This window comes from Typha angustifolia, chromosome 14 (assembly GCF_048772165.1).
Source record: "Typha angustifolia cultivar Huaian chromosome 14, ASM4877216v1, whole genome shotgun sequence".
Taxonomy (NCBI): domain Eukaryota; kingdom Viridiplantae; phylum Streptophyta; class Magnoliopsida; order Poales; family Typhaceae; genus Typha; species Typha angustifolia.
In genome coordinates this window covers 12,713,411-12,737,666 of record NC_133252.1, presented here as the reverse complement: position 1 = coordinate 12,737,666, position 24,256 = coordinate 12,713,411, and the positions used below count along the sequence as shown (strand labels likewise).

The 24,256-nt window shown below is 38.2% G+C and overlaps 4 protein-coding genes across 4 annotated transcripts; 1 reads left to right on the top strand and 3 right to left on the bottom strand.

Moving 5' to 3' along the window:
• The first annotated feature begins 404 nt into the window (after positions 1-404).
• Positions 405-3,461, top strand: LOC140776412 (jasmonate-induced oxygenase 4-like). The gene is made up of 3 exons (XM_073120120.1): positions 405-1,041; positions 1,148-1,478; positions 3,077-3,461. The coding sequence occupies exons 1-3, from the start codon at positions 542-544 to the stop codon at positions 3,329-3,331; spliced, it is 1,086 nt and encodes a 361-aa protein (XP_072976221.1). The 5' UTR covers positions 405-541; the 3' UTR covers positions 3,332-3,461.
• A 292-nt stretch (positions 3,462-3,753) lies between these two features.
• LOC140776593 (calcium-dependent protein kinase 3-like) lies at positions 3,754-8,021 on the bottom strand. Its single transcript, XM_073120339.1, has 7 exons — positions 7,215-8,021; positions 6,267-6,410; positions 5,921-6,073; positions 5,616-5,731; positions 5,338-5,505; positions 4,408-4,638; positions 3,754-4,323 (listed from the first exon to the last, which is right to left on the bottom strand). Exons 1-7 carry the CDS (start codon positions 7,867-7,869, stop codon positions 4,174-4,176), a joined length of 1,617 nt encoding a protein of 538 aa, XP_072976440.1. The 5' UTR covers positions 7,870-8,021; the 3' UTR covers positions 3,754-4,173.
• Positions 8,022-10,114: 2,093 nt separating this feature from the next.
• LOC140776121 (omega-3 fatty acid desaturase, endoplasmic reticulum-like) lies at positions 10,115-13,003 on the bottom strand. Its single transcript, XM_073119704.1, has 8 exons — positions 12,579-13,003; positions 12,410-12,499; positions 12,237-12,303; positions 11,437-11,529; positions 11,058-11,243; positions 10,879-10,956; positions 10,549-10,686; positions 10,115-10,457 (listed from the first exon to the last, which is right to left on the bottom strand). The coding sequence occupies exons 1-8, from the start codon at positions 12,965-12,967 to the stop codon at positions 10,266-10,268; spliced, it is 1,233 nt and encodes a 410-aa protein (XP_072975805.1). The 5' UTR covers positions 12,968-13,003; the 3' UTR covers positions 10,115-10,265.
• Positions 13,004-18,822: 5,819 nt separating this feature from the next.
• LOC140775944 (iron-sulfur cluster assembly SufBD family protein ABCI8, chloroplastic-like) lies at positions 18,823-23,443 on the bottom strand. The gene is made up of 2 exons (XM_073119445.1): positions 21,964-23,443; positions 18,823-19,244 (listed from the first exon to the last, which is right to left on the bottom strand). The coding sequence occupies exons 1-2, from the start codon at positions 23,347-23,349 to the stop codon at positions 19,026-19,028; spliced, it is 1,605 nt and encodes a 534-aa protein (XP_072975546.1). The 5' UTR covers positions 23,350-23,443; the 3' UTR covers positions 18,823-19,025.
• Positions 23,444-24,256: the final 813 nt, after the last annotated feature.

Below are 24,256 nucleotides of genomic sequence, written 5' to 3'. Positions count from 1 at the left end.
TTTAAGAGAGAGAAATATGAGCTTAGGAATGCTAGCTAATACAACAGGAGATTAGTAACACTTTTGTAACAATAATTGATCCTATTGCACATATAGCTAGCTGCTTTCTCGTCCGCACCGGGTACAACACTTGATTGGAATAAATAGACATTGTTCCCTAACAGGTACAGCATGGCTTCTCGTCTACGTACATTCACTGGAGTATGTCTGCAAAGTGGAACTAATTTGCAAAACGTTCATCGTCTCTCTCTCTCTCTCTCTCTCTCATTAACTTCACGTTTATGTGCATGCATCCATCTCACGCCGTAACGCATATATACTACCAAAACGGCAATAAAAGGTTTTCCATTGACCAACTCACCCACAGTAAACGATGCAGACGAACTCGTGTCGCATTCTGACAAGCTTTCCTTCTAACGAGCATACTCTCCCACCCATCCTCCAACTTATCTATATATGCACCACAAGTGTACAAAACTTTGATTGTCACGTTATCTCCCCCTCCATCCTTCCAAACCCTAACCCTACCTTAATTTGTTCCATGGACTCCACCCTGAAAGACTGGCCGGAGCCGATCGTGCCGGTCCAATCCTTAGCGGCGAGCGGCATTAGAGTGCTTCCTGAGAAGTATGTCAAGCTTCCTTGCGATCGCCCTTCCCTGGTCGACGAAGAAGAAGATGGTACCCTCGCTCTCCCTGTGATCGACATCAACGGCGTCGCTGACGGCTCCATGAATTGCTCGTCGGCCGTTAAGGCGATATCTGACGCATGCAAGGAGTGGGGGTTCTTCCAAGTGGTGAACCATGGCATTAGCCATGACCTACTCCAGAGGATGAGGGAAGTGTGGAAGCACTTCTTTAACCTACCTATTGAGGAGAAGAAGATGTACACCAACTCTCCGACGACTTACGAGGGCTACGGTAGCCGCCTCGGGGTCGAAAAGTGTGCGATCTTGGACTGGGGTGACTACTACTTTCTTCACGTCGCGCCGTCCTACATGAAGAACATTGACAAGTGGCCTAAGATGCCTTGCAATCTAAGGTTGCCCATATATATAAATATTTAGATATGATCAAGAACTATTTGTTTACTTCTTTTGCTTGGTCAATTTGATGAGTTAATTAGTTAGTTTTTGATATATGAGCAGGGAAGTCACTGAGGAGTATGGTAGAGAGATGGCGAAGCTCTATGAGGTCTTAACGAAGGCGATGTCGAAAGGTTTGGGATTGGAAGAGGATTACATATTGAGAGCTGTCGGCGGCGACGACGCCGGGGCCGCGGTTAGGGTTAACTGTTACCCGAAATGCCCTCAGCCGGAGCTCACCCTCGGGCTCTCGTCGCACTCCGATCCCGGGAGCCTGACTATCCTCTTGGCCGACGAGGATGTCAAGGGACTGCAAGTTCGCAAGGGGAACAAATGGGTCACCGTCAATCCATTTCCAGGAGCCTTAGTGGTCAACGTTGGTGACCAGATTCAGGTACGGCTACCTTTCGACTTTATCTTGAATTGGAAAAAAAAAGAAGTTTATCTTATAACAGCGAGTTAAAATCAATTAATAAAGTCAACAGCTTTTTTTCTATATTTCTCTATGACACAAAAAGGTATCTGTCGAAGCCCTAAGATAAGATTCTAAACGAGGGGTTGACATGCGTACATATGGAATAAGACCACACTTTGTTCTCCTCTAAGTCTTTTTTTTCCCTCTTCCTCTCATTACCCCTTTATGTTGAGCTAGTGGATGAGAACTTCCAAGCAAAATAGAATCCTCCTTCTATTGGACTTCAAAAGGATAACATGATCATTATCTTTTATTAGGACAGCACTACAAGAATTTATACTGTTTCTTTCTTGTAAACTGGTCATAATTACTTACATTAATATTTTTTTAAGCAAGTAAATATTTACTTTCTTTTCCAGCATATATCAAGTCATTACTCCCGTGAAATGCATGAATCTACTATTTATGATTTGCAAACACTGATTTCCATAGCAGATATCTTTACAGGCTTAGTTGCCAAATCATTTAGAGTGCATTAATTTGGTTGCTTCACAGAGAATAACACGCACATAGATGATAGAACAAGCTATATTTGGAGGGGAGTTATGATACGAAAATATCGATAAACATCTTTGATGTCTTTATTATTCACTCTTTATGAGGAGTCACCAGGCAACACAAATGGAATTTTAGGTTTTTGGTGGGATGAGATAGCAATACAGCACTTGTCCCTCGGTTTGTGTCACGTGACAAATTAAGAGACTTCTCATAAGATGAGAGAGCATAAAGTGACGAAAACTTATTCCAGCCATCATATATTTATACATGGAGTGAATGTCGGAAAGCATAGATACTCAAGCCGAATAAAATTTATATGATGATTGAAATATTTTGGGTTGCAATATTAGTGTGTCTACGTACGTAGTTGAGACATGCAGTCCATGCAGCCCTAAGTAATATTATATATTCGCCAGCTACTTTGCAGTAGTGCATATATGTCGGATTTATTACGTTGTTTATAGTGAAGAGATCGAGTTACACCTAGTATTATAATCAAAAACTTTTTAGAAAAACTTAGGAGTATTAATGTACTATATATATATATATATATGTATGGTCGAAATGATGAAATATATATTTGCATGTGCTTCATATGCGAGTTCTTTTTCTTCATATTCTTTAATCTCATGAGGGTTCAGCAATAGGCATAAGCATATATGCAAAAGATAAGCATTAAGCATTTTCTTCAGGTAGATTGAGAATTGAACATGGAGAGAATAAAAGAATGATCCTTCTTGAATGGATGATCGAACCTTATCATGTCCAAGAGTATACATATATCTTCTTAATTGATGCAATATTCAATCAAGTAGATCACCTTTTGGACAAAGATGACTTGGTTTTAGATAAGACTTTGAAAACTTAATTAACCACGCAAATTGTCAAAAGTAATGGAATATATATACCTTCTCTATTCTCTTCAGTAGTATAAAGTATTATGCAAAAATGACTTACAACTAATATGAGTATATGTACATTTAATTATGCATTAAATGATATGGTGGTTTGATTAATAGATAATAAGCAATGCCATCTACAAAAGCGTGGAGCATCGTGCACTGGCGAACTCGGCAAAGGAGCGCTACTCTATCGCACTCTTCTACAACCCGAAAGATGACCTCCCAATTGGACCAGCGAAGGAGCTCGTGACACCTCAGTCTCCTGCTCTGTACCAACCAGTGACGTTCAAGGAGTACAGGATGTACGTGCGGAAGAGAGGTCCGAATGGCAAAGCACAGATGGAGTCCTTGAAGGCAATCAATCTGAGGTGAAACATAGTTCATGAGGAGATGAACTGTTGGTTTGGTGAATGAAATAATAGAGTAAGATGGGGGGGAAACTCATTTATTGTTGTGAATCAAAGCAGAATGGATCTAAATAACTGAAGACCATTTCATGTTAATTTCCAAATTATATCATATATATATATATATATATATATATATATATATATATATATATACTGGAGCTAGGCTTCTTGATATATAATTTTACAGAATGTTATAGTAAATTATGGCCAGGTATATTATTATATATCATGCAAATGGTCGTACATGTACTGTATTTTCTATGAGGATTAGTTATATATATATATATATATATATATTGGTTAACAACGACTCTTTAATTGCTGATCGACATATATATTTGACACATGGAGATCAAATTAATTACCAACGCATCCTGTTGAACACTTGTTTGAGGATAGAAAAGGAGATGCTTAATTAATTCGATATGGATGAACAGTGGCAAATGTCAAACCAAGTGTCATTTGAAGATTACAACAAAAGCCAAACAATCTGCAATACTTGACAGCCCATACAAAGTGAGCAAAGACACCACCTCTCTTCTCGTGGGAAACAGGAGCCTCACCACATACAACCTTCATGATGCATGGTGGAATAACTAATTACAAGAGTAAGACAATCAAAGGGGGGGTTCCCACCTATCTAAATCCCACCCAAAATAATCATGAGAAGGGAAAGAAGAAGAAGAAGAAGAAGAAGAAGAAGAGGAAGAGGAAGAAGAAGAAGAAGAAGAAGAAGAAGAAGAAGAAGAATGGTTTGTTAGGAAGCAACTTTTCCATAGAGATAAGTAAGACGTGGCCAAGATTTTACTCATTGCCGAGGTTTAAGGACCCATCCTTCATCAGTTTTATGCTAAGACTGTTGAATCTCCCTCTTGAGTAATGGCGTGATGCCTTTCGCCAATCTGTTCCGGTCTTCATCATTGCTACAAACTCATCATAGCTAATTTTTCCATCCTGCAGATAAAGGAAAAAGATTATAAATTTAACCGCTGAGAGAAGGGATCACAGTCCTTTTAGCAGATAGTAGAGATTTGCCACCTTGTCAGTGTCAACTTCTTGCAAGATATCATTTGCCACATCCATGCTATCAGTAGCTCCATCTTCTGCCAAGGCTTCTCGAAGCTCCTCAGGTTCAATATAGCCATTCCCATCTTTATCGAAGTATGAAAAGGCCCTTCTAAGATGCTCATCATTTGCCATCCTTTGTAGATGAAGTGACACTGCGACGAACTCTCCATAGTCTAGCTTTCCTTTTCCACTGGTGTCAACCTGTTCAATCAACAGGAGTCATCAGAACTTGCAGATCTTATAACATCCACTTATCTAAAACTTGAAAGCATGTTTCATACACAAGAATGAATCCATCTGATTCAAACAACCTCATGTTAAAACAATCAGTTAGCATTGCTGTACTTAGACCACTGAGTGGACCAAGCAGATTTAAATTCTTCTAGCGTTCTATTGTCATAAACTCCCAAAAATAAACCAGCAAGTAATATAGCTCATGAAGCTATCAATTGAAACTTCACATTACATGTCAACCGCTATTTTAATGTAGATTGCTGATTTCGTGGCCTCTAGTTGCATCTTGAAGTTGGTGGACAGATTCTTTTTACCCCCCATACCAATGTGCCAATAAATGTTGGAATCAGCCAAGCACTGGCCACATAAACCCTGATGTAATCAGACCACCGGATTGATCTCTTGTTGAACAGATAAATGAGACCATCTAACTTATATGACACATTTCATGTTTGTCAAGTCCCCTGTCATCGTGTTGTAGGAAATGCAAGCTTTAGATAAATAGTTAGGAAAAGTTTGGTGAGATTGACCACAAGAAACACTTTTAAAATACGTAAAACAAATATTTTTTCATTAACAGAATAAAAGTAGAGGAAAACCTCACACTGTGATCTATCAAACTAATCGATGTTTAGAAAAACCAAATCTAACCAATATAACACTTACAGCTTCTATGAGCATCTGCACTTCAGAGTCCACAAGATGGGAACCAAATTTTGTAAGTCCATTCTTCAGCTCCTCATAGGAGACAATTCCATCATTGTCAGTGTCCATCACCTTAAACATGTCTTTTATGTCTTCAACTTCTTCAGTGGACAAATGGTCAGCAATAACCTATTTACAAAAGAACAGCTAGTAAAAGGAGATGTTTAAGCTAAAAGCTTTGAATTATTAAGAGGGCACAGAGAGGATCATGTACAAGTTCAGAGGATATGAAAACCAACCCTTAAAGCTCTTCTTTTGAACCTATTCATCCTTGAAAACTGTTTAAGCCTTGACTTAACAACATCTCCAAGAGGAACATTTGGAGCTTTCTTAGCATTTTGAAGCCAAGGATGTTCTGCACGAAATTAAGGCAAATGACCACTTCAATCTAATGAAAAAGGATCTAAAAATATTAAAGGCTTGAGAAATCTGTAACACAAATAAATTGTGGCAAGATTGTTTCTTACTGTGTACACAAATAAAAAGTTCTACATCAGCACAAAAAAGTGAATGAGCCTTCAATACTGTATATGCTATACCATACCTAGAACATGCTTTGCTGTTAGTCTCAGTTTTGGATCAGGCTCCAGCATCTTTTGAACCAGATCTTTAGCATTTTCTGAAACACTAGGCCAGGGTTCACGCTTGAAATCTATAAGCCCTCGAAGAATAGCCTGTGCAACACCTTGTTCAGTTTCTGCAATGTAACAACAACAGTACTGCTCGTCAGATAAAAAAGATGCTCTACTTGCAGAACTACATTTAAACATCATTTAAGGCAGAGCAGGTCTCAAATAATGCATTACAAATTATCTTATATTTGCATATTAGCAGGATGAAGCTCAAGCTAAAGATAAAAGAAGTAAGCTTCTACTATGAGAACAAAATACCAGCCCAAAATGGAGGAACCCCACATAACAGAATATATAGAATAACTCCTGCACTCCATATATCTATTTCTGGACCATAATTTCTCTTCAGAACCTCAGGAGCCATGTAGTATGGACTTCCAACAATTTCAGAGAATCTCTCACCTGGAAAGCCACAAGATCACTAATTAGAACGTGTAACCTGCCTAAAGTTAAGACTAAGATTAAGAAAGTAAATCCCCTGACACATGCTATTCTCCTTACAGTAGCCAGTTGATATATCTTGTTACTTTGATATGAACAAATTATTCAACAAAAATGAACACAAAATATACTGAAAAGGCTATCAAATATCTGATATTCTCTTAAATAAGCCACAATTGCATAGGCTTGTATTAAAGGATCAGACCGAAAAATAGAAGACCCGGAAAAATATTTTTAAAAACATGAAGGGAGTTGCAAGCAATCTCTGAGAATTCATAGTACTGTAAATTGATCCATTAAAACAATTAACGAACATCAAATCACCCCAAATGACCCCACAGAAGAAAGCTTAGCGGTTGAGGTAATAGCTCTATGTTCTTACCAGTGAAGGTTTAAACAAGATAATGTATACACAAGAATAGCCGTTGGTTGTCTATTTCCGGCTTCTCCTATACAACTAGGCATAGGATTCACAAGTAGTAGGACAGCAGAAAGACAAACACGTCTTCTTCCTTGTCTATAATTAGTGCTATTTTCGGCAAAAACCCAAAATTCAGCAAAATCAAAAGACAACTCATAGTATTCCGGATCTTTCAGTCTGACAGGTACTTAGAGAATCCAAAGAATGCTATTTTGGATGGACTTACGACACCATTTTCCTACAACTCAAAATTTTCTAATAGTTGCAATTAGAATGGTAATAACATACATTTACCGATTAATATTCTTAATTAGAGAATTTTACCAGATCTATTGATCTCTCACCAGGCTTGAAGAAAATGGAAAGGCCAAAATCGATAGCTTTCAGCGGCGAGTTCTCCTTCTTGTTCGCAAAGAGGAAATTTTCCGGCTTGAGATCGCGGTGGATTACGCCATGCCGGTGGCAGAGCTGCACAACCTCGACGATGGTCCTCGTGACGGCGGCGGCGGCTCTCTCCGTGTAATGCCCCCTAGCCACGATCCGATCAAAGAGCTCGCCGCCCTCGCAGAGCTCCATGACCAAATGCACCGCGCTCTCGTCCTCGCACGCCTCCTTCAAGCTCACGATGCTAGGATTCCGGGGCAAATGTCGCATGATGGCGACCTCGCGGCGCACATCCTCGACGTCGACGGCAGTGCGCAGCTTGCGCTTCGAGATCGACTTGCAAGCTAGGAGCTCCTTCGTGTCGCGATCCATGCAGAGGTAGGTCACGCCGAACTCACCGCGGCCGAGCTCGCGGTCGAGCAAGTACTTGTCGTCGATCCCGCCGGGAAAGTCTCCGGCGCCATTCTTGAGCACGACTAGCCGCTTCGAGTGGTGGTGGTGGTTCTTTCCTCCTCCGGCGCCGGCTCCGGCGCCGCCACCGCTGCCGTGGTGGTGGTGGAAGGAATCGACATCTTCCCTGGCGACAGCGGCCGGGGAGCGGCAACAGTTCCCCATCTCCGGCGGTGGAACCCTAGGGTTTCACATTAGTGAGAAGTAGATTCGGGTTCTGGAGTAAAGAAGAGAGGGAGGGGGAAGAGAGAGAGAGAGAGAGAGAGAGAGAGAGAAGAAGGGTAAAATGGGAAAGAGGAGTTCAGCTTTAGGTTGGAGGCAGCTGAGACTTTTGTCGGGTAACCGAGGAAGAACGGAACGGGAGCAGTTTTACCGTTGGAAGTTTTACTTACTAAAATGTAAAAAAGAACACGAAAATTTGCATGTTGGACCCTACATTGTACTAAATTACAGGAATTACTTACCCAATACTTTATAATTTTTACAGTTCTAACCTTATATTTTCACTATTACAAATCGTATCACCAGCTGTTCCAACCCAATTAGATATTTAGCTAAGATACATGGTGTTTATATGCAAAGTTTCCTCAGCAAATTAAGGCCTTTTACTATTGGTCAAATGTCATCAGGACCCAGTGGGTCCCACATTTTGGACCTATAGGAGGAAGAAACTAGTAAATTTCTTGGTAGATGCCTTAGATTCCATAATGCCGTCACATGGACATGGTGGCCTTGAAGTGAAGTGGGAAGATGAGTTTCCCTACTTTCTTGGCAGCCTGAGATGATTGACTGAGACTTTTCCTACTTCCTTTTGGTTTTGCCAGGAAGAATAGTCGCAGATTTTTCTTTCTTTTGAGCAAATTCTGGAAGTGGATTTACCTCCTCATTCTCACAATATAACATAAGAAATATCTATCACACACTATGGATATAAGATATTCCAACAAAGGTTATATATATATCTTTTTATATATTTTTTTAATAGAATAGGAAGCTTGTAGGTTAATTACAAGACAAAGAGCTTCTGAGGATCAATATTCTGAGTTGGATTCTATGTTGTATATTATGTTGATGTGACTTATCTTTGTAATAGAGTTGTGAGAAAGGTGTGCACACCTGCATTAGATTTGATTCCAATTCAAACTCATGGCTCCACCTCTGTTTCCTCTCTTTGTGAGGTCATCATGCCTGTGCTATTGTGCGTGTGTTCTTGCTTTTGTTTCTCATGATGTGTCATTATCCCTTGCTTCTTTCCGTCCATCTTAGCTTTCTACTACCTATAGCATTTCTCTACAAAAATTAAGTTGTTATAGATAATATAACAATAGAATATATAACTAGGGATAGAAATAATATTGAGACTAAGCTTCCAAATCAAAAAAATCAATCAGCAATGTGATATTTGGACCGGGGTTCTTACTACTTGCAACCTGAGCTTGAGCAATGTGGTATTGATTTTAATGGTAGATGGCTGGCCCCAGGCTACTGGGGTGACAGGTCAAGGCCCTTTGTTGCCAATACTTGATGGAAAACCTGGAAGTTAAGAAACAAAATCGTCTTTCAAGGGGTTAAAGATAATCTATATTAGATAGAATATTTGGACAGTGACCACAAGGAGATGAATACCTCCTCTCATGAGCAGCAATGGAGGTGTTGGAATTTGTTATTCGAAAGTCTAATGGTTGGTTTTGTTTGTGCAGGAATGAAAACAATGGAGGTTCGCTGGATAATCCATGAGGCACTGGAAGAGGCTGTGAAATGAGGCATGGCATAAATCGGCGTTGAATTGGATTGGATTCTAAATTACTTTGTACAATTGAGAAAAAATCCAAAACCAGAAGAAACCCTCATATATATAAAATTGAAATAGCTGTAAATGGGGAAGAAAATCAATGGATGACTACATCTGCACTTACTTCTGAAGACCCACATTGGAGGATAAAAAACTTGGTTATGAGTTAATGTTTTTAAGCAAACACATCTTCTGTGAAGCTTGCAGACTTAGAAATTTTATACCTTTGTTAATTTTGACCTCTCTAGTGCATTTTGCACAAGAGGAAGTCGGCAAATGCTGGTGTTCGGCACCGGCTTCTATTCAGTAAGTGGAGATTCTATGCTACCGTTCTACGCTTATAGTCGGCGTTTCGAGCTGTCTCGCCACTGGTTTTCCGAGGTGTTCACACGCCGACTTCAGTTTATGAAGTCGTCTTCTTTATGCTACCGAAACGTATGGTTATGGGCAGACTGATGTATATCGACACCGACTTTATGGTGTGCGTTGATGTATATATTTTGTAACTTAGAATCCCTTGAAACTTAATCAACCTTGGTGATGTGAAATATTAGTGAAAAATTCTCCACATCCAAAGAAAAAAGGAAAAGGAAATGAATAAACAATACACAATGGTGATTCAGAGTATAATCTTTTCAGCCTTGGATGCCAATGCTTTAGGAGATTCATGCAATAATTCCATAACACTATTTTAATGGATGAACAGCTTTAGTATTACCCTAGTATTGTGGTAATTAAGCTGCTGAAACAATGACATATATCGGAAGCTTCACTTTGATTTATCCTGCAAACCACCACTCAGTTGTGGGTCAGTTTGATAATAGACAACTTCTCCCACATCACTCACAAAGTGATCAACTCTCAAGCTCCTCAGTAGAACACCAAACAGGTGGAGCGGAAGAGGCCCAGACTTCTCTGGTTCTCTGTAGTACTTACCAAGCACTACTTTAGCTGCCTTAGTCTGAAACATAGAACACAAAAAAGGAACTAGATCATTATAATATCATATGATAGGATCATAGGATTTATTAGTTGAGGGTGGTACTACTCACTGCTTCTCTTAAGTGGTAGTGTGGTATCTGTGGGAATAGGTGATGTACAACATGAGTTCCAATGTCATGGTGGATGCTGTTTATCCACCCATAGTCGCGATCTACGGTCGTCAATGCTCCACGGAGGTAGCTCCACTCCTAAGACACAAGAAGAAGGATTCACTATTTGATGCAGCTCATCAATATGTAATGGATTGCCTTTGTATACTATCTGACATTAACTCAAATTTCATCTTTAATTGTAGACATGTCAACCTTTGTTCACCAAGCTTTCTTTGTGTTTGATGAAATGCAGAATGCATAGCATGAATAGCTGAACATGTATATTACCTCGCCGCGGTACCAGGGGAGATCACGACGGCCGTGGTGATGCAAGTAAGTAACAAAATCCAACCACATTACGAAGACCTACATCAATTATTGAACATATATAGCAAGTATAGATTAGAAACACACTGGAACAGTCCTCATGAGAGCCTGAGAGTATCATAACGACTATAAATGCTTACAAGATAGGGAACTCCATAGAGTTTGAGAACTGGAAGAGGTCCTATTGTCCATGCTAGTATCAGAAGCAAGGTGACCATGATAGACCAGCAGATGGTTGAGATTAGAACCTCAAGCTTCTCAGATGGATGGAACAAATCACTATTTGGATTGTAGTGAGAACCTTTCTTTCCAGGGCTTCTTGACCACTGAAAAGTATACCCACTAATAAGAGATTACAGAAGACTTTCGAGTTTATTTTCTCAACTAAAAGTTCTATAACTAAGATGACGCATGCATGAAAAGAAAAGGACATGTAGAACTGTAGAAAATTGGTAAAGAAAAATACCAAGAATTGAAACTTATTTGTTCATTACTCATTGACTTCATGATAGAACTCACCAGATATAGAGGAAATGCAAACAAGGGGAAAGGTACTGTGAACCGCAGTCTCCGAGTCCTAAGATTCAATTCCTTGTATGCCTTTTCTGATAGCTGGTAAGGAAGAACATGTATATATAGATATAAGATTGCAGTAAATAAATCAATTATATTGGATTTCATGTGCATAGATGACAAACAACAGTGCAAAGATTCTGTTGGACTTTTATGTTTCCATTAAAAAAAACAGAGCACAATAAGATTGATAATCTGAATTAATCCTTTCATACACCAAAAAGGTTCCACCCTTGAATGTAGTACCATCTTATAATCTTGGTGTTCATGCTTCTGTGGCATTGATGGGAGAAAACCAAGACATAAGATCTCAATTTGCTCCACAAATGGCAACTGCTGCAATCCAGCATTTGGCCTCAAAATCTGGCTTTATAAGCATGACTAGTTTGGTGATTCATTCGGATCTTGAAGTGCATTATGTCCTTACAGAAATTATTGACATCTGACATGAGATACTTGGCAGCTTGTGATTGGCTTTCTAAACTAGTTAAAAATCTTTTCACCTTTTTACTTCAGGAGACTGCTGCATAAGATCCTACCCGTTTTCAGATCAAATGTACAGAAAGAATCTATCAGGCTTAAAATCTAGCTATAAGATTTAGCCTTTGGACCACTTGTGATGTTTGGACCATCTACATACCCTTCAACCATTTACCCTTGCATCCATAGTCAAATTTCGTCATACAATTTCTATAGTAAGTAAAAATATGAAACCTTGGGTGCAAAGAAATGGATCTAATACTCACAGGGTACCATGACTCATCTCTTTCCAAGTGCCCATGGTTCTGGTGGTGAGTCCTGTGGCTTATCCTCCTGCAGTCACAAGCACATCACTCGATCAAAACTCAAACAGCTATAAAAATAAAAATAAAAAGAAAATCCTCAAACCACATAGAACTCAGATCGACGAGTTGCATACCATCCATTATATGGAACCAAAATGCTACTATGAAGTATGTGACCCACCACTGTGTTCAGCCTTCCGCTAGCAGAGAAGCTCCCATGTCCACTGCCCATTTCACCTCCCATTAATTCACATATACATATAGATATATACAAGTATTTAGTAGATATAATGTGATATTTACCAGTCGTGACCTAGAACAAAGAGAGCCCAGAACATAGTCCCTTGAGCTAACCAGTAAAATGACCAAAAGGGCCAAGTATCAAAGTACGCAGCCACGGACATGAGCATGAACACAACAACGACATCCCTAACAACGTAGCTCATGGACCTCCATGGGTCCTTAATCCAACAGTGGCTAGGAATGGATGCTCGGATCTCGCCGATGCGGAAAGGAGGAGGCTTTCCAGCATCAAACGCCTCTTCTTTTTCTTCCTCTGGTTTGGCGGCCTCCTGTGGTGCAATGTTCGTGGGATTTGGCTTCTTGGAGGTGGTGATCAACCAGAGATAGTGCTTGAGGTAGAGGAAGACTCTCAGGACAGAGGAGGAGGAAGAGGAAGAAAGCCTCATCATTTTTGTTGGTTGGATGGATGCAGGATGTGGTGTGGGGGGAGGGGGGGGGGGTTGTGGAGGTGGTGTGTATTTATCGCTTTCACTGATGGATCCTTTACAGCCCCGGATAATATTTTCGTACGAACGAACTTTTTACCATAATTACTTAATTACCCCTGATAAAGAATTGATGAGTGTGAAGTGTGAACGGTGCCCAATAAATACTATATTATCAAAATATCCTTTTTTTAATATCATTAGACAAACTAACTAAGGAAAATAATAATTTACTATATTTACCATTTTCTTTTAAAAATATTTTATTATTCAAAAGTCCAAACCATAGTTTTAAAATAAATACTGCCAATCGAATTACTAAACCAAGTTATTAAATTATTTTTTTATTATAATTATTTAGGATTGGAGTTGATCCGATGACCACCTACATACTATCTATTGTAGAACCGAAAACGTCGAGACCCCTCTGATCCTACGTTGACCTATACATTATTTTTTTTTTTACAATAATTAGTTTGGCCCCACAAACATGCTATGGTCCAATAAAAAGAGAGCATGGGTTGTTGCTTGTCTTTAGATAGTCTAGGATTATTCATATGCTAAAATGCACAAGTTGGGGGAGGCTTGGGATCCAAAATATTTGTCCTCAAGTGCACAAAAGAAATTTTAGTTTATTTATGGATCTGAGATTGAAAAAAATTAAATTTAAAATATCCTATCCTCATTTGAATTAAAAAATCTAGTTCTTCATTCATGTTTTACCTTAACCTAAAAAACTTATCCAAAATTACTCATAACATTAAGATCATTTTGAATCTATAGTTAATAAAACTAATGATAGAGTTTTTTTTTTTTGAGGCATTTTTAAATAAAATATAGGTGTTGAATAATAAATATTTACATGATAGTGTGCGAATGATAAGAGGATATGCCTAAGTATTTAATTATATGGCTATGTTGTGTATGTTGATTAATCTATTTAGTTAGAGTTGTTTAATAATGTTGGCACAAATTAAGATTCCAGTCCCCTTATATAAGTTATAACCCAAACAACTCCCTGTTGTTCTCTTTGCTATGTTCCGAGAGTTAGATTCCAAATTTCCCTATTTTAATATTTGAGTTTAAAAATAGAGAATTTTATAACCTCTCACACGAAATATTTTATTAGAATACACTAAGTAATTTGTAAAATAGCTAGATTACCTCCTAGGGAAGAGGGTTTTAGTTTGGAGAATGGGATTTTAATATAGGAAGAGAGAATTTAGATTTAATTGAGTAGGGTTTAGTTTTGGAGTACTAAATTATATTTAGGGTCTGTTTAGGGTACATGATTTCAATTTAGTTAGATAAAAAAAAATTAAAAAAATTTAATGAGATTAATATCAGTTAGTCAAAGTAATATTAAAAAAAATTGTGAAAGATAAATTAATTAAAAAAAAAAAAAAATACTATGTGAGATGATTAAAAGGAGACCCTTAAAATTTCACTTATGTTAAAAGAAAATTAAAAATAAAAAAGAAAGGTGAGTTACCCATTATCTTTAGGGTAAAAAATTAACCTACAGAAGAAATCCCACGAGTTGGGGGATTTAGGACCCCAAATTGGGGATAATAAGTACATTGTAATGCACAAATTGGGGCCACTCGAAAGTACCTTTATTTTTTATTCATGATATGCATGCTTCCATTTTTATCTTATTTTATATTAGTATTGGTTCTTTCTCGAGGCATTTGAATTTGGTTCTAAAGGTACTCAGTTAAATTTCACCAATATTAATTTAACTAAGACATTATTAAACTTTTAACCAAAATAAATCTTACCCAAAAGAAGAAAAAAACAAGTACTATATTTCATTTAGTGTTTGTTTTCAATTGAATACTTTTCTATAGGTGAGACCCTTCACTCATAATTATTCAACGTTTTTATTGATCATAAATTATGAACAGTTTAGCTTATTTTTTTAAAAAAAAACATGTCAGCTTTAATAATAACTTTAATAGATGGACCACAACTACAAATAATTTGTTTAAGGGACCCATTTTAGTATCTAAAATAAAAATCTTATAAGTAGACACTTTGAAATTTGAATCGTACAGTAGTACTAGCGATGGTGTACAAAATTTTTTGGTATTAAAAACTGGAGTTGGCCACCTAACATTGGGCTATAAATTTTCAAATTTCAAAATAAAAAATTTAAACTGGCATTTAATTTAAGATATGTAGCCGTTGTCTTGATTAGAAAACACTCCTTGTGCCCAGTACTCTCTGAATTATGTTACGGCCTCTTGCTAAAGGATTCTTCCCCCCCCCCCCCCCCCCTTTTTTCTTCTTGTAATTATACTACTGCCTTTCACATGGGAGGATGGATATGCTTTCATACATTCAGATTCGTATGACATGGCCTCAAAGTTATCTTATGGGGTAGGAGTAAAATTGTAAAATTTGTAGAAGAACTAATTGTAATTAACATCTGATACAATCTAATTAATGTGGTTGTTGTAACTAGGGTGTGATGTGATACAGGTAAAATTACAATTTACTGTAATCATCGTAATAATTTGGCTTGTACCCCTAGGCGGAGAAGAGAGTGGTTTCTCTCTTCAGTGTATTTTCTTCTTCTCTCCTCTCTCTCTCTTTTCTCTTTCTCCCTCTCATATTTTCTCTCTTTAGTCCATTTTTCCTCCTCGTTACCGCTTGTCTCACATCTTTTCTTTCATCTGTGCCACCACAGTCCCATCTCACCTTGATTCCCTCCTTGACCTTCCGTGTTTCCATTGTCTCCGTCAAGCGCCATGGAACTCACCTCAATCCCCTCCTCGTTTTTCCGTGTCACCATTGTCTGAGCCAATTGTTGTGGATTTCAGTAACCCTAGTTTTGACCTCGTCCATAATAGCCACCAACATCCTAGTCTTATTACTCTATGCCTTTGCATTGCTTCATTTTTTTTTTTTTTTTGCCTCTCCTCACTTCCAACTCTGCCTAGGTTGCTAGGATCTGTTATGGCCTTGGCATATTCTGGATTTCCATTTATGTTCTGAGAATGTGACTTCTATGGATGTAATAAGCAGATCTATTGCTCTCTCTCTCCCTCCTTATTGTTTCTTTTTTTTTCTTTTATTGTTTGTTCTAGCTTCTGTTCTTAAATTTACTGGTCTACTTAAATGGGGTCTTCATGTGTTTTATTATATTCACCGAACTCCGTCACTAGATGCATATATATTCCTATCTTGGCTTGCTCCTTAGTTGAATACTTAGTCTTTTAAGACTCTCTTGTTGTTATACCTATAATGCTGCCATAGTTGGCCAAGTAGGACAGTTGCTTCTAAACCATCTATTATTATGGTGCAGAGTGCTTATTTTTTATATTTACTTTGCTCAACCTATAATACAATCAACTGTGGAGCTTATTCTTAGGACTCTTGCCCTATTCTCCTCTTTTTCATGCATCAAGTTATAATCGGTTGAGTAAAATTAATGATACGATTTGTCTATGAATTTTCTTTAAAAGAAAAATCGATGTGAAGGTGAAATTATACTTTGTATAAGAACTAATTGTAATGAGGCAAGGGTAGAGTAGTAATTTTGGATACTATAACGGAAGAATAGGTCACATATGTATCCAATATAATCTGATGTGGAAACAGTAAACTCGTTCAAATAAATCCCAATGACGTGAAATATGGATAAAGAGAAATTACGAAAATTTATTTTTATTATTATTCACGCTATAACATATGAATATTTATCATTTAACCTTTGCATTTGTTTTTAATGTCTCAAAAATACCTTGAGTTAATTTGATAATTTCATTCTAATAGCAGCTAAAAGAATAAAAATTATCTATTACTTTGGAGAATTAAAAAATAAATACCTAAAATACTTTTCATTTGACTTTAAAATCTAGTCCAAAATTTTTTTAAACAAAATATAATAAATACCTATTTACATTAAACTAGAAAAAAAGAAATAAATTTAATTTGATTTTTTTATCCCTTATTCCGACTGTTACGATAACACGCTATCATATTTTTATTGTTTATCATATTTTTTTTCACAACCAAACACCAAATTAAAATAAAATTTTTATTGCAAAATTAAATTCCTATTTCATTTTGAATTTTTTTTAAAAAAAAACTCAACCAAATGGGCCCTTCTTCGCCAGAAGTCAATGCAATAACTGTTCACAATAAGAAAGGAAAGAGATGTGAAGCCTTGATCGATCACGTAATCGAATTACGTTTCAAAATAAAAGTTTATTCTTGGAGATACATTATTGGTCACAAATTTCTTTTTCTTTATTTTTTGTTAGGAAAAGTGTACGCTGGATTTATTTGTTAATTTCAAAAGCTACAGTGATAAAGAAAAGGGGAAGAGAATAAAGCGACAATTTTTTTAAAAAAAAATTAAAAAAACACTACATAAATAGTCAGATAAAAAAAAGGCAACAAGCACATGCTGCTATAGTGAACGAATTTCAGATTCGCATCCCACTCGATAGATCCTCACCAGTCCAACAAGCCAAGAAAGCTAGTGGTGGGCAAGGAACTAGGTGAAAGGGGAGGTTAGTAGCGACAACAACAGAGCATCTACAGTAGTAGTGAAGAGAGCAGCTGGATGAGGAGAGAGAATAATGCAAATAAAGGAGCGGATTACGCTAGTGAAGGAGGGTAAACTTTGGAGGAGGGAGAGGTAAGGTGGGGAAACTCTAATCCGACAAGGGAGCAGCGGCAAAGGCATAGATCTAATGAGGGAAGAAAAGGGAGCTCAAAGGAGGAGGACGACAAGCAAGCAGTAGTGAAAGGAAGCTTGATGGAGAGAGAGTGCATGGCACACACAGAGAGAGAATGTGTGTGACAAAGATGAAGAAGGAGGATGGTGAGATGGGCGACGAGAGGAAGAGGCGATGGTCTATTGGGAGAGGGTGACGGTGATTAATGGTAGAGATAAAATTTTAGTAGAGAGAGAGAAGAAGAAAGGAAAAAAAAAAGATAATGAGGAGAGGAGGCCTCTTAGCCACTCGACCACACGGAGGTCCTTATCAATGCGAGAAGAAAACCCTTCTAAAGAAAAGGATGAAGGTTAATTACGTCAAATTTTAGCGGAGCTAGGGCCAGCACATAATCAAACTAAAAATTAACAGCTCCAACTAAAAATCAAATCATTTCACGTCTCAATGCATGGTCGAGCTTGAAACGCATAAAGTTGCACACAAACTCGACCACCGAGAATTGAAATAATTTAATGTTTAAATAGAGTTGGATATGACCACTGAGAGTTAACGTGATACACTTGTATACTTTGTTTCCATTTAAAACAACCAATTCAAACTCAAATCATTGAGACGTGAAATGATTTGATTCCTAAATATAGTTTATGTAGTTGAATACAAGGCTTCACAACTGTGACCAATGATGTACATGTACTTGGAGAATAAACTTGTATTACTTTGTAACGTAATTCGGGTTACGTGATTGGCTAGGATTCACAAGTATTTGTCTCTTTCTTTTTACTATTGTGAACAGTTTATTGCATTGACGTCCCTCAAGGACTTTGAAGCATGGAGTGCTTAGTTATAAGTCCTCAGTTTACAGTTTTTGACACATATATTTTATGAATTCTCAGTACAATTTCACTATTAAAGATCACTCTAATTTGAAATTTATATCTCATCAAGTGTAAACCTAATACAACTAAACCGGTTAACAACCAAACTTTTTTTTTCCTAGAATGATTTAAATTATCTTACTCAAATTTAATGTAAAAAAAAACAAAGCTAACCAGATTTAAACCCAACCACAAGCTGATTACTATCACCAACACTGTGATAGATTAATCTCAAAAGGTCAACACCAGTATATAGTAGATACCCATTTAAACGTTTAACTCGCTAAGAAAGTAATCCTCATCTACAACAAGAATCCGAAATGAAACTGAAAAGGAAACAAAGCTGTAATAACATTAAATCCAGACATTTTACTAGGAATTTTATTCTCCCTCGGATGCAGTTGTATACACATTAACCTTTAGGCAGTCTATAGTAAAATCTGAGCATGTCCACATTTAACCCACTGAGCCCTCCAGCTTTAGATTCATGAGGGCATTCACCTCGGAGGCAAATTCTAATGGCAGCTTCTCAAAAACATCCTTGCAAAATCCACCGATCATGGTGGCGACAGCCTTCTCATGACCAATTCCCCTCTGCTGGAAATAGAAGAGTTGATCTTCCCCGATCTTCGAAGTGCTTGCCTCATGCTCCAAGCAGGGTGTAGGTCCAGATACCTGTTTCATGCATTAAATGAGAGGCCAATATTTAATTGTGCATAGATATGCTACTACCAGAATACTGTGAAGTTCAGTAAGAAAAAAAAGAAGAAAAATGAGCATTTTGTCGTATTTGTTGGTCCATAAAGATAGATGTATCTACATCTGAAGGTTCCTTTGAGTAAATGAGAAAGTCGGCAGCATGATGTAAAATAGGCAGTGAAACTTGCATAGGGTGCAATGCAACAAACTCAAGCACGAGAGAAAAGATTCAGATAATTAATTCAGAGTACCTCAAGCTAAGCTCCTTAAAGTGCAAGCCTAACATCCAGGCTCAAGCTCAGACCTCCTCAAACAGAATCTAAAGTTCTAAACTATTCACAAGAGGTTTGTTTAGAAAAAGTAAATTCAGAGTGCAAGTGCCTAATAGGGATTTTGGTGTAAATTAGAGGCTTCAGCTGAATACACAAGAGTTAGATCTTGATGAAAGGTCTGTAATGTTTGGTATCTTGAGTTTAATGCACTTTGTTCCTAATAGGGAATTCGGTATAAGCTAGAGGGGCTTGAGCTAAATAGGCCAGTTAGATCTTGATGTAAGGTCTGTAATATTTGGTATCTTGAGTTTAATGCACTTTATTCATGCAGTTTTAATACTCCAGAACATAACTTTGCAGACATATATACATGCTGCGTGAAGATGCATAAACACTTAACCTCACTATAGCCAAATATTAGCCTAATAAGCAAGATAAATATTTATAAACTTAAAAGTTCAACCTGCACTATAATAAGTTCACTTCTTAGCTAGGATTGGCTAATTATGTACGTTAAGTAGTTCACTGAAGCAGTCATGCAATTCACTAGAGCACAGTTTACCATTTGAGTGGCGTACACCTAGGTTGTGACGTGTAAAATTCTGTAACCTTGGCTACCCGTGGTTCTTAAACTCAAGAACCATAGAGCTCAGATAATAATATAGGAGTCCATATCTCTCAAACAAAAGAAAACGTACAAACCCAATAATACACAGACACAACCTGCCCACAAACAGCTGCTTTAATCAATTACCTAGCTACCAACAAGATTATTTTTTTCCAATTTATCTCTATACAAAATATTATTTAGTTATGGATCTAAAGAGACAGAGGAGAGGTGGGGTGGGGTGTGCTCCTTCTACTCACCTATTTTCAACATATCTTTTAGGAACACAGAATACCAAATGCTTTTTGAAGGATACAAATTATGTGTCTTTAAAGCTAGATCCAACCACTACCGCAAACAACAATGGTTGTGCCAGTGTCGCATGTCGTGCCACTATCGAAAGAGGGTATGCCAATAGTACGCGTTTAACATATTCTTAATAAAAAATTTAAAATATTTAGAGATATTTTTAGATCTTTGGCATGTCAATATTTAGTTTTGATTTAAATATATATATTAAAACTTACATTATAGAGTTTTATCTTTAAATTATTTTTATAAATAATATATTTTATTAAATATAAAGCAATAGTCACCATCAGCACGGTCATCTTTCACTACAAATGTCCCTGCCATTGCACAATTGAATACCTTCGACAGTAGCTCTTCATAACCAATTAGCACATTTGTTGAAGTAGACATAGAATATCGAAAAGAAAAATACAGAGTGTTGAATCGAAATGATCCAACTAGGGGATTGATATGCTAGCTATACATGATAAACCCTAAAATATCAAACCACAACTAATAGGCTGATAAATTCTACTCTTTGAAGGGTAACATAAACATAATTGACAATCATAATCAATAACAGATAGTTAATATAAACATGAAAAAAAAAATCCCCTTCCATATCACTCAAGCATATAACCATTATGAGCTAGCAAATTATCCCACAAGCACAATAAATCTGATGCAATAGACCCAAAAAAAGACATTCTACATGAATGATGCAGTCAAATACCACAAAAGCCTAAGATCCTCAAGTTCACCATATCCTAGGGCTGTCAAAATAATCAAGCCGGCTCGAGCTCGGTTCGATAAGGCTCGGCTCGAAAATGACTTGAACCGAGCTTGATTTTTAAAATAGGAACAAAAATAATTTCAAGCCAAGCTTGATCATGAGCCTGCTCGATCAAATAAGCTCGATAAGGCTCAATATATATATATATATAATGAGTAATATTTTCTATACTATACTATAATTCTATTATATTATAAGATTTACTTAAGTATAATGTTAAGTTCTTTGATCTTATATAGTTTAGTTCTAAATTTTGATGCTATTAGCTTATATTCTTGAATTACGCCTTATTTTAATCTTAATTCAAGCCTAAATCAAGCTTAATTTAATTCAAGCTTGATCATGCTCGAAATTTGGCTTGAATAGATTAAAGCTTGAAATTGTTTATTGGTCGGCTTGTTTAGGCTCGAGCTCGGCTCAAGCTCAAAATTAGTTCAAAATTGGCTCAATTTGAAATGATTTCAATCCAAGTTTGATCACATATATAGGCTCGAAAATAATTTTAATTCAAGCTTGATCAGAATTGGGCTCAATTACACCCCTACCATATCCATATATGAAACATACACTGGCTTGCAGGATAAAAGAGAAGTATCGATATAAACTAACTAGCTTTCAATACATGAATAAAAAATAGAGGCAAAGGGCAAAATGAAAACTCACCATGATAATTCATTCTTGTATATAGTAAAACAATATATGCAAAAGCTAATTGTGAACAAAGGAATATACCTGTATGGTAGGATAAGTGTTGGCAGCAGCCATATCGCCAATAAGCATAGAATCACACTGCGAAAAGTTGCGAGCATTCTCTGCACTGGAATTTATCTGAACAAGTCCACGATAGCAATTCCTCGACTTCCCAGCTGAGATTCCCTTGGACACAATCCGGCTCTTCGAATTCTTCCCCTTATGGATCATCTTTGTTCCGGTGTCCGCCTGCTGATAATCCTTGGTCAGCGCCACTGAGTAGAACTCCCCGACCGTATCATTCCCCACCAGCTCCACACTCGGGTATTTCCATGTTATCGCAGACCCAGTTTCCACCTGGGTCCAAGATATCTTTGATCGGTTCCCCGCACATCTTCCTCTCTTTGTCACAAAGTTGTAAATCCCACCCTTTCCTTCTTCATCCCCAGCATACCAATTCTGCACAGTGGAATACTTAATCTCCGCATCTTCGTGACAGTACAGCTCCACAACAGCCGCATGGAGCTGGTTCCTGTCGTAAGAAGGTGCCGTGCAGCCTTCCAAGTAACTAACGAAGCTCCGCTCATCGGCGACGATCAGCGTCCGTTCGAATTGCCCAGTCTCCTTATCATTTATCCTAAAGTAAGTTGAGATTTCCATAGGGGAAACTGTATCCTTGGGCACATAGCAGAAGGATCCATCGCTGAACACTGCCGAATTGAGAGCGGCATAGTAGTTATCGCCGGGCGGGACTACGCGCCCAAGGTACCGCCTTACAAGGTCGGGGTACTCGCGTATCGCCTCGGAAATTGAGCAAAATATGACACCTTTCTCCAAGAGGGCGGCGCGGTGGGTGGTGGCGATGGAGGTGGAGTCGATTACGGCGTCCACCGCGACATTAGTGAGGCGCTTCTGTTCATTGAGGGGAATTCCAAGGCGGTCGAAGGTATCGAGAAGCTTCGGGTCGACTTCATCGAGGCTCCCAAGCTTCGGCTTCTTCTTGGGCGCCGAGTAGTAACAAATAGATTGGAAATCTATAGGTGGGTATCGGTTATCCGACCATAAAGGCGGCGCCTTTGAGAGGAAAACACGGTACGCTTTGAGGCGGAAGTCGAGCATCCAGTCGGGTTCCTCTTTGAGAGCAGAGATCGAGCGGATCGTGGATTCATTGAGACCTTTGGGGATGGAGAAGGACTCAAAGTCGGAGACAAAGCCATACTTGTATTCCCGCTTGAGAAGGCGTTGGATTGGGTCGTCGTCTAGGGTTTGGACAGCCCGGATCGCAGGAAGGTGTCTTCTTCTTCGAGTAGGGGTCGGAGTTTGGTTGAGAGGAAATCCCAACCCTAGAAAAGGGGTTCGGCTAGGGTTAGGGTTTTGGAGGAAGGTAATCGAGTAGGGAGAGAGGAAAGAGGAAGAGGAGGAAGCCATGGGGGCGATGGTGACGAGGAGACCTGAGGAGGAGGAGGAGGAGGAGGAGATGGGGAGATAGAAGAGAGGCGTGTGGCGAGAGAACTAGGGAACACGTGGCGAGATAGGGTAGGTATAAATGGCTGTTTTGTCCGGTTCTACAAGGAGCGAAATTTGTGGACACCGCATGAGTTTTTGCAATTTGGGATACTTGGCAAGAGGTTTCGCAATTTGCTCCTTCAACTTGTCCAATTTTCAGAAATACTTGCAATTTGGATTCGTGGCAGCCGTTTATTGGCGTAAACATTATCTAGTGACATAGTTATGGATCTAGAGATTCTAACAAATAAGATTTTTTTCTTTAGCTCCCCACACATTTGCCTTCGCCAAATCCACTCTCTCTCTCTCTCTCTCTCTCTCTAGATCTCGCCTCTTCTTTTCTCTTAATTGCATCACCATTTGCCCAGAGGTCTCCTCCTTGGTCATCGCAACCGATTGCAACTTGCCCTTTGACTCTGTCTCCCTCTTAGCTAACACCTTTGGCCACTCTCTCCAATCTCTTCTCCGCTTCTTCTGCATCTTGTACTTACGGTGGGTAGCTCTTTCGAACATAACCGGCAACAAAAACAACCACCCACTCCATTCTCGCTGTTTCGCCTCCTCGTTGATCTCCTAGCACTACGACCGGTGCCCAAGCTATGGATCTGCCCTTGCAGCCAAGAGCAAGCCGCTCTACTAACCAATGGATTTGCAGTAATGGTCTATCATAGCTACTAGGAAGGATCTTTATGTGTATTAGGTCTAGTTTGGATTAAAAGAGTTATAAGACCTAAATTCATAAAAAAAACGCTCCATGCTAAAGAACATAGAATTTAGTAGATATTGTGCGAATTTCAAAAGCACTAACCACCGCCATTTAAATAATTAG

Bases quoted from the DNA above. Each gene is read 5' to 3' on its own strand.
- LOC140776593 (XM_073120339.1), bottom strand. From the start codon at position 7,869: ATGGGGAACTGTTGCCGCTCCCCGGCCGCTGTCGCCAGGGAAGATGTC. The intron at 6,074-6,266 runs GTATTTTGTTCT...GTTACATTGCAG, and splicing joins GGTTCCTCCATTTTGGGCTG to AAACTGAACAAGGTGTTGCA. The intron at 4,639-5,337 runs GTAAGTGTTATA...TTGATTGAACAG, and splicing joins TGCAGATGCTCATAGAAGCT to GTTGACACCAGTGGAAAAGG.
- LOC140776412 (XM_073120120.1), top strand. From the start codon at position 542: ATGGACTCCACCCTGAAAGACTGGCCGGAGCCGATCGTGCCGGTCCAA. The intron at 1,042-1,147 runs GTTGCCCATATA...ATATATGAGCAG, and splicing joins AAGATGCCTTGCAATCTAAG to GGAAGTCACTGAGGAGTATG. The intron at 1,479-3,076 runs GTACGGCTACCT...TTTGATTAATAG, and splicing joins ACGTTGGTGACCAGATTCAG to ATAATAAGCAATGCCATCTA.
- LOC140776121 (XM_073119704.1), bottom strand. From the start codon at position 12,967: ATGATGAGGCTTTCTTCCTCTTCCTCCTCCTCTGTCCTGAGAGTCTTC. The intron at 11,244-11,436 runs GTGAGTTCTATC...TATACTTTTCAG, and splicing joins TTGCATTTCCTCTATATCTG to TGGTCAAGAAGCCCTGGAAA. The intron at 10,458-10,548 runs GTGAGTAGTACC...TCTATGTTTCAG, and splicing joins ACTACCACTTAAGAGAAGCA to ACTAAGGCAGCTAAAGTAGT.
- LOC140775944 (XM_073119445.1), bottom strand. From the start codon at position 23,349: ATGGCTTCCTCCTCTTCCTCTTTCCTCTCTCCCTACTCGATTACCTTC. The intron at 19,245-21,963 runs GTATATTCCTTT...TGCATGAAACAG, and splicing joins ACACTTATCCTACCATACAG to GTATCTGGACCTACACCCTG.